The sequence below is a fragment of the Hyperolius riggenbachi genome, chromosome 2, assembly GCF_040937935.1.
Source record: "Hyperolius riggenbachi isolate aHypRig1 chromosome 2, aHypRig1.pri, whole genome shotgun sequence".
In the NCBI taxonomy this organism is placed as follows: Eukaryota; Metazoa; Chordata; class Amphibia; order Anura; family Hyperoliidae; genus Hyperolius; species Hyperolius riggenbachi.
The window spans coordinates 275,528,605-275,538,066 of record NC_090647.1 but is presented as its reverse complement, the minus strand read 5'-3'; the positions used below and the strand labels follow the sequence as shown (position 1 = coordinate 275,538,066).

At 40.7% G+C, this 9,462-nt stretch overlaps 1 protein-coding gene across 1 annotated transcript in view; it reads left to right on the top strand.

The window, feature by feature from the left end:
- The first annotated feature begins 4,971 nt into the window (after positions 1–4,971).
- Positions 4,972–9,462, top strand: part of APPBP2 (amyloid beta precursor protein binding protein 2) — a 53,494-nt gene continuing 49,003 nt past the window's right edge. Inside the window, exon 1 of the mRNA XM_068265380.1 lies at positions 4,972–5,360. Coding sequence (XP_068121481.1) covers positions 5,223–5,360 — 138 coding nt within the window. The 5' untranslated portion in view covers positions 4,972–5,222. The remainder of the gene's footprint in view (positions 5,361–9,462) is intronic.

The following is a 9,462-nucleotide window of genomic DNA, read 5'->3' as shown; positions in this document are numbered from 1 at the left end:
CAGTGCGTACACACGCCGGACTGTCGTTGGAACGCCCACCCAGTGGGAGGTGACGACGGACCCGTCGTTGCCTCCAGACCGGCGTGTGTACGGACCTTAACGCTGGGTGTTTCAAGTCCTGCTCCATAGAGCCACATTAATCCATGCCATGCACTGATGAGGATCAATCAATTCGAAACAGTCTGTATGCATGTTGGATTAGTGTGGCTCTGTAATATGAAAAAGCTGACACATCATTGTATTCCAGCGGATCTGGAGGTGTGTTTAGCCCACAGGGACAACAATGGGTAATTTGCATATTTCAGCAGTGATGCACTGGGAGAAATCTCTGAGCTAACTCCAACCTGAATTATTACAAATACTTTGTTTTAAGAAAACACATTTTTGCTCTTCTAGGAGATACATTTAATCTTCTATTTAAAATAACTGTTCGAGCAATTACCAGAGACATTGGGCATGCTGATAATAAACTGATTGATGATGATGATTAGAATAAGACAGCTCGAATGCAGAGGGGTGGGAAAGGGAAGGGAGGGGGGGGGGGGGTGAGGGGGGTTGAGGGGGGGGGGGGGATGGAAATGTAGTTTGATATTGTTAAAGCAGGAGTGTCACCATAAAAATCAAATTTCAACAGCAGCTGGTGTGAGTGTATTAAAGAGAATCTGAAGCCCAAAAAAAAAAAGGCTTTTTAGCTTATATCCCTATGAGGCATGTATGCCCCAGCTAAAACGGCCCTATTACGCTGCATAACGAGGGGTCTTTACCCCTCAAATCCCCCCTGTGCTGCCCGGGGAGCGCTTCCGTGTGAGGCAGGGTTATGAGCTCTCATCACGAGTTAAGGTGCATACACACATCAGACTATAGTCTTTGGAAAATGAAAGATCACAGACCAATCTTACCACCCTTCATGTAGTATGAGAGCCATACTCTACACAGTCTTTTCTATGGAGCTGAACTCCACATCAGAAAAAATCTTTGCAAGATGCTGCACACACAGATGCTGCACAGACACAAAAGATCAGTAACTGCAAAAGATCTGTTCCTGCCAAACATCCGTTCCTGCAAATTGCATTCATAGTCTATGATATCTGCAGATCATCATACACACCTTGTTTAACTGACATTCATCTGCAGATCAGACAATCATCTACAGATCTGAAAATCCATCCTGGTGGATCTGATCTGCAGATGAATGTCTGTTAAACAAGGTGTGTATGAGGATCTGCAGATATCATAGACTATGAATGCATTTTGCAGGAACTGATCTTTGGCAGGAACAGATCTTTTGCAGATACTGATCTTTTAAATGTCTACAGCATCTTTGTGTGCAGCATCTTGCAAAGATTTCTGTCTGATGGGGAGTTCAGCTCCATAGAATAGACTGTGTAGGTATGGCTCTCATACTACATGGAAGGGGGTAAAATTGGTCTGTGGTCTTTCATTTTCCAAAGACTATGGTCTGATGTGTGTATGAGCCTAAAGATTATAGTTTGATGTGTGTATGCACCTATAGCCTAAACTGTGGGCAAAAGACATGGCCCCCACCAGGAACAGAATTCTCTTCATTTACTATATAACATTCACTGAAATCAAAATGTGGACAGTACAATACATGTAAAAATCGCTACTCAAACCCATTTAAGCAAAAATACAAAAATTTATTGTGCAATATATTTTAAATACAGTGCTGTACCCGTCCCACAAATGCTATCCCCATAAAATTCCCAGACACTGGCACACGTCTCTACCCGCACATATCACCCCCAGCAATGGAGAAGAGCCACTTCAGGTAAATCTCACTGCCTTTACCCTAAGTGCACTATTGATCAGGCCTGCAATGGAGAACACTAATCATGAACTATCCTGACAAAGGGGATATCCCATCTCACAGAGTCCCTCCAATTGGTAGCAAGGTTTCCATTTGCAGTCTGTAGCAAAACAATACATGTGTTATGTAAGTAGATCAAGTATTTATCTACTTATATATGTGTTTTTTTTCCTGGCATAGTATGGCTACTCCTACTGCTTTAAAGGAAAAGTTGTCACTGCTGTTTGTAATTTCTAAGATCAAGAAGTGAGCACACCATGTTTGTAGGTTTACATGAAAATTCAATAAGGTAGGTTTAAAAAAAACAACTTTTCAGCATTCTGCAATTGAAAAAGTACCAAAAAGAAGGTGGAAAAAGAGGTTATCAAAATTATTTGCTTGTATACTGGTGGCTTAAAATACATTTTATGGACAAGTTTTAAAATATCAACTAGGAGAAAGCTTAGGAGAAAAAGTTAATTGCATATGGGCCCATGTGTCTGTAAAAGGAAGTTATAAGTAATCGTGTTTGTTTGTTATTCTTGGTGTGTAGAAGCCAAGCGCCATTAAGCATGAGGAATTATTAATATTTATTTCTCCTGCATTCTACATTGCTGTGCAACAGAAGAAGCTAGATTATAATACCATAGCTTTCTTTTTTTTTGTCTTATTTTTTTGTAATTTTTTTTTTTATCAATACATTTTTATTGAATATTTTGTCAATACAAGTGATCAGAGGATACACGTAAGTTGCAATGATAACAGATTTACCTATTGCTATGATGGTAACAAAACCTTACTAGTAACATAAAGTACTGAGTACATAGTACATCAATTTATTACTATTCAAAATTCAAAATATAAACAGAAAACAAGGTTGTAGAACTAATATAACTGATTTAAAGGGAAGGTCCAAGCAAAAAAAAAAAATGAGATTCACTTACCTGGGGCTTCTACCAGCCCCATGCAGCCATCCTGTGCCCTCGTAGTCACTCACTGCTGCTCCAGTCCCCCGCTGGCAGCTTTCTGACCTCGGAGGTCAGGGCCAAATTGCGTACATTTTTACACATTCCCGCTAGTGCAGGAACATTAACACATACATTTTTACGCGTTAGTGGTGAAACGCGTAAATTTTTGTTCCTGCACTAGCTGGAATGCGTAAAAATGTATGCAATGTGGCCCTGACCTCCGAGGTCAGAAAGCTGCCAGCGGGGGACTGGAGCAGCAGTGAGTGACTAGGAGGGCACAGGATGGCTGCATGGGGCTGGTAGAAGCCCCAGGTAAGTGAATCTCATTTTTTTTTTTTGCTTGAACCTTCCCTTTAATGGTTCTTGAACAATTAGAACCTCTCATGGTGGTAAGAAGTGGATGATACAACAACTAGATGACAATGAAACATTTACCCGTGGTGTAAATTAAGCCTAAAGATTTGCGCGGTAAAGGTGAAAGTTATTTATTTAGATAGGGATGTGTGAACTATATATCTGCACCAGACCAGGGGCTTGATTCACAAAGTGGTGCTAACCTACTTTGCACGTCTAAAGTCTTTAGGCGCGCTAACCAGGGTGCTAAGTAGGTTACCACCGGTTTTCTCAATCAGATCGCGCTTAATACCGCGCGCAAAGTTTTGCGCGCGCTAAGTCCCATAGGCTTTAATGGGCACTTCGCGCGGAGCACCCTGCGCTCTGTGCAGTGCACGCGTAAAGTTTTACGTGCATAAAGTTTTGCTCGCGTAAAGTTTTACGCGCAAAAAGCTCGTTTAGACGTGTTAAGGGGGTTTTCACAGGCGTGCTAACAGTTAGCACCGCTTTGTGAATCAAGCCCCATGTCTCCTACTTTATAAGACATGGACGTTCAATTCTTAAAACGGGCCTACCAGGCCAGAAGGAGGAAACAGGGGAGGGGGGGGGGAGGAGGTGGGGAAGCCAGGATTTTATTTGGCTCATTAACATAAGTTTGTTATTATGTGTGTGGCAGTTTAAAGGGGAAGTTTTTCCCAGTCTACTTTTAAATGCTCTGAGGTTTTTCCTGGGCAGTGACGTTTTAGAAATAGGTATTCCATGTGAAGATTGAAGTCTACAAGATGTTTTAATTGGGTGAGGGATGGGATTTGGTCACTCTTCCATGTGGTTAGGATAAGTTGTCGGGCGGCGCATATTACATGGGTAATCCTGGCTCTGTGATGTTCTTGGAATTGGTTTAGCCTAATTAGGAATAAACCCCAAAGGGGGTCTATAGCTATCTGGGTATTTACAATATAGGATATGATTTGGAAGACTAGGGCCCCAAAGGATTGTACTTTGGGGCAGTACCATAAAATATGAAGAAGAGAGCCTTCTTGGTTACAGGATCTCCAGCATAGTGGAGAGGTTGAGGGATCAAATTTAGCAAGGGTTTTGGGAGTGAGGTACCAGTTGTAGATCATTTTTTTTTTTGTGGTTTCTACATGGGAGATACATCTTGTATATTTTTGGGGGGACTAATAGAGCTTCCTGTAAGTTGGTGGCACTTAAGGGAAGTTTGAGGGATCTTTTCATACCATAGCTTTCTAACATTACTGATTACCAGTAACCGATCCTAAGCTTCTTCTTTTTTGATCAGAAATGCTGGAAAATATTGATCAAAACTCTAGCTATTGTTCCACATGCATGTACCTTCGATTTCAGAAAAATGATCAGACCCTGATTCAATCGATGTCAGATCTGAAAATCGATCTGATCACTCGCTCTAATAAGATCTGAAAAAAAAATCTGTGCCGTGTACCAGGCTTAACTCTGCACATATCAGCTGTAAATGTTATTGTTATTAATTGTATCAAGTTAATATCTGTTATTTTCTTTTGTACATGATTTATAAAATAAACAACACACAAGTACCAATGTTAGCAGGAAAAAAAGAAATCACTCGTCTACATAAATAACTCCTCGGTAAACATATAATGGCATTTAATTTTCCATCTATGTATTAAATGTAAAAGGGTTTTACGTGCCTTTAACCACATTTATTAATCTGCTGCTACATATGTATTTTATCCACATTTTCAACAAAACCAGCAAAGCCTGTACTGAATTGCAGTAAGCCCAACATCTGCCCAGCCGCATCCGCTATCACGTGATCACCTATCATCTGTTCTCTCTGTCCCCTCCTAGTGCCCTGCGCGATGACGTCACTCTTGCGCTGCTGCGTTCATGTTCTGTGATGAGGGCACTGTAGAAAGCTAGATGTCCGCCTATAACAATAAATAACAGCAGGGACCTTGCATGAACTGCCCCGAGAGTGGAGGTGTGCTGGTCCCGGAGGATCCTGGGGCTGTGTTATCCCGCAGTGGCGGCGCGGCGGAGCATTGGCTGCTTGCGGAGGGACCCGGCCCGTATAGCGGGGGAGGCAGTGATAGCTGCTAAGGGGGTCGTAGAACATGGCGGCTGTGGAGCTAGAGTGGATTCCGGAGACTCTGTATAATACAGCCATCTCTGCGGTGGTGGATAACTACAGCCGAGCTCGCAGGGATATCCGCGGCTTGCCGGAGAATATACAGTTCGATGTCTATTACAAGGTGACAGCAGTGTGTGTGTTGTGTAATACTGTGTATGTAGTACTCTGTATGTTTGTTTAATACTCCCATATGTGTTTAATCATTTCTTCTCTCTTTTTTTGTGTTTGTTCTGTCACCGCAGCGATGTACCTTGCTGCTGCATACTGTCAGGCTCACTGTACTGCCAGGGATTTCAGATAGATGTTGAGTTCATTTGGCACTTTGCCATGATACATTCTTTTTATGTCCTAAGATTACCATGTATTGGTTTTGTAATGACAGTCACTTTTATGAACAGAACTAGGCTTTTTGTCAGTAAGCATTCATATTTTATGTTTATTTTTTATTTTGTAGATTTGCTTATTTTTAAAAGTTTAGTTGTATCACTCGGGGTCAAATTTGGCTTTACAACTTCTAATGGTTGTCATACTTGAAACTACATGAATTTTTTTTTTAGTTCTCTCTTGGTTCAGCCAGCAATGTAAGTGCTTAATTTGTCTGAAAATTTAGTGTCAGGATGGAAAATCCACCATACACAATTCATATTGACTTGGCATTCTCACCTAAGAGTGACAGATTGGAACAACCTGATGCATGACAGATTAGTTGGGGAAAGTGTGTGTTGAGTGTAACGGTGGCCACTAACTGTACAATTTTTAGGGAAAAATCATTAGAGTGAACAGAAATTCTGATTGGATTGGTTGTAAATAATCTCCATTGGTGGACTTAATCGATTATGAACGAGTGAAAAAAAATGTCATCCGATTTGAATTTTCGTCTAACCAAAATTTGTATTTTCTTGTTGGTCGTGATAGGAAGCAATGATTGGTTAGTTGATGGTGTAGTGAACGATTTTTCGTCTGATCAGAATTTCTGATTGCTTGAACAATTTTTTACTAGAAATTGTACTGTTAGTGGCCACCTTAAAGCCCTGTACACACGCTAGATTAAAGTTGGCTGAGGCAGTTCTACCTTCCCAAATAGCAACAGAATGCATCGTCAGCTGTCACTGCGTCAGTACATCCCCCGGCCCAGGGATGTTGCCCAAGTGAGCAAACAACATCAAAGACGTGTTTACGGGCTTATGGCTACTTTCACCCTGGAATGTTGTATTCCTTGTAAAAACAATATTGCGATACAATGGATGGGAAAAGGTGATCCGCATGTTAAGTGCGCGGTGCAATGCACACAGTGCATACAATGTAAGCTTCACTGCAACTGTTTATGCAGCACTGCATGTTTTTGCGTTATGCCAGTGCATCCATTGTGCTGCTAATGCACTGATGTTAATGTACCAACTCAATGTAATTGCATCGCATTAGTAATATTATCATATTGTCCATGTAAAAGTTGCATTATTGTTTATATTGTACTGAATAAGCCTACAAATTAAGGTCTGTTTCATTTTTAAAGTTTGTTAGCACATATGAATGTTAAGATTTTCCTTTTTTCTAGAATCTTGCAAACATACTCAGCAAAGACTATCTTTAAGTTTGGTCTCGGTTGAGAATCAAGTGTTGGTACTGGTCTCCCACAATTTTTTTTCTGACCTTTCTTTGCAGACCACAAATCACTAGTGACTAACAAGCATAGGTTTTTCTTTTGTTTCACCCAATGGCCTCAATTCACTAAGCTTATCTCCTGTCTTTAATAATGTTTCTAGAGTTGTTACCATGGTGATAAGGCATGTAGTATTCAGGAAACATTTTACCTCAGGCAAACCTATAGTTAACTCTTCTGTCTTTAAGTTAACTTTCCAATCCTTAAAATAACTCCAGAGTTAAAGACAGGCTGTTAATTAACTGCGTGTGAAAATAACTACAGAGGAGGTAACTTAAGGAATGAAGAGATAAGATAACTCTCGCACTGTGTGGAGGTAAGTTTTCTCTTGCCTTATTATCTCCAGCATGATCTTAGTGAATTGAGGCCGTTTACCTCCTCTGTAGTTAGTTTACCTCCTCTGTAGTTAGTTTACCTCCTCTGTAGTTAGTTTACCTCCTCTGTAGTTAGTTTACCTCCTCTGTAGTTAGTTTACCTCCTCAGTTAATAAACAGCCTGTCTTTAACTCTGGAGTTATTTTAAGGATTGAAGCGTTAACTTAAAGGCATCAATTCACCAGAGAGGATTTACTAAGAGAAAAAAGGTAGGTAGTTTTTCTCATGAGGTATTTTAACACTCTGGAGTCAATTCACCAGTGTGAGAGGACAGAGAGAAAAATGTTCGATAGCAGGGGATAATGGAGAGATATGCATGAGGAAAGTGTGAGAAAGCAGAGAGTTAGGTAATCGGTATTAATGATTTACATGGGATACTTTTCCTCTCTGTAAGCTTGAAAGTGAAGCATTGTTGGTAGGAGGCGGAGTTTTACTACTACGTGACCAGAGTATTCCCGCCTTTTACTGCCGGATCATATCATAAATCCTATCACGAGTGAGTCTGAACTTCTTCACCACCTCTGTCTCAGTAAAATTATCAAGAACTGTTCTCTCACGAAAAATACGAGGGGAGATTAAACAGACCCTCCTCCTGCACCTTCGTCTCCTCATAATAGAAGCAAGCTCTAAGGCCTAGTGCACACCAGAGCGGTTCGGCTGCGTTTTGCGATCCGCTTGTGGCTGCGGATACGCTTGGGTAATGTATTTCAATGGGCTGGTGCTCACCAAAGCGGGAGGCGTTTTGCAGAAACGCATACTCCCGGGCTGCTGCAGATTTTGGATTGCGGAGGCGTTTCTGCCTCAATGTTAAGTAAAGGAAAAATGCAAACCGCTCTGAAAAACGGCACTTCAGAGCGGTTTGCCAGGCGGTTTTTGTTACAGTAGCTGTTCAGTAACAGCTTTACTGTAACAATACATGAAATCTACTACACCAAAAACGCTTCACAAAACCGCAAAATGCTAGCTGAAACGCTACAGAAAAATAAGAAAAAGCGTTTCAAAATCTGCTAGCATTTTGCAGATCTGCTAGCGGTTTTTGGTGTGCACCAGGCCTAACAAAGTAAGCTCAAAAGGCTCCATCTTCCGCAGCAGCTGCTGTGTGAAAACCACGATATCTCCAGGTTCATTCAGGGGATAAAGAGATGAAAAAATAACGAATGGCCACACCCTTTCTTCCCTGGTGAATTGTGATTTGGAGAAAAACTAACTACTAACTATCACTTATTTATCTCATACTTATCTCACATTTATCTCTTGCATTTCTCTCTGTCTATTTTCCCCTATACTTCTGGAGAATTGCTATTTGGAGATATCACAGGAGGTAAATTACCTCCCAAGAGATAAATAGGTTGGTAACCTCTGGTGAATTGACGCCAATGTCTTGTTTGTTCTATTATTATTGTTATTGTTTTTATTATTATGAATTCATATAGCACCGCCATCGTCCACATGTAGTACACATTAATCAGTATAACAAATTCTGGTCCTGATTCTATTCCCTTTTTCACCTAGGTGATATTTTTCACATATTTTTCAATAAAATGCCTTTGAAAACAGACCTGAACTTAGAACTTCCTCTCTGCTCTAATAGATAAGTAACAGCATAATAACCTTGTATAGGAAAAAATTTCCTTATAAAGCTCCTACTGAGATTCTGCAGAGTGGTTATTTCCTGGGAGCACAGAGGGTTAACCTGCTTTGCTTACATATTAGCTCAGAATTTTGTCAGACAGCTGACAGCTCAAATGACACTAACTTATTAGGAGAGAAACGACAATCGGCCCCAGTAGGAATCGAATAGTAGCGACCGCTGCTGAGCAGGAACAGTCTCCAAAGTTCAAATTTATATACACAGTGGCTTGCAAAAGTATTCGGCCCCCTTGAAGTTTTCCACATTTGTCATATTACTGCCACAAACATGAATCAATTTTATTGGAATTCCATGTGAAAGACCAATACAAAGTGGTGTACACGCGAGAAGTGGAACGAAAATCATACATCATTCCAAACATTTTTTACAAATCAATAACTGCAAAGTGGGGTGTGCGTAATTATTCAGCCCCCCTGAGTCAATACTTTGTAGAACCATATTTTGCTGCAATTACAGCTGCCAGTCTTTTAGGGTATGTCTCTACCAGCCTTGCACATCTAGAGACTGAAATCCTTGCCCATTCTTCTTTGCAAAACCG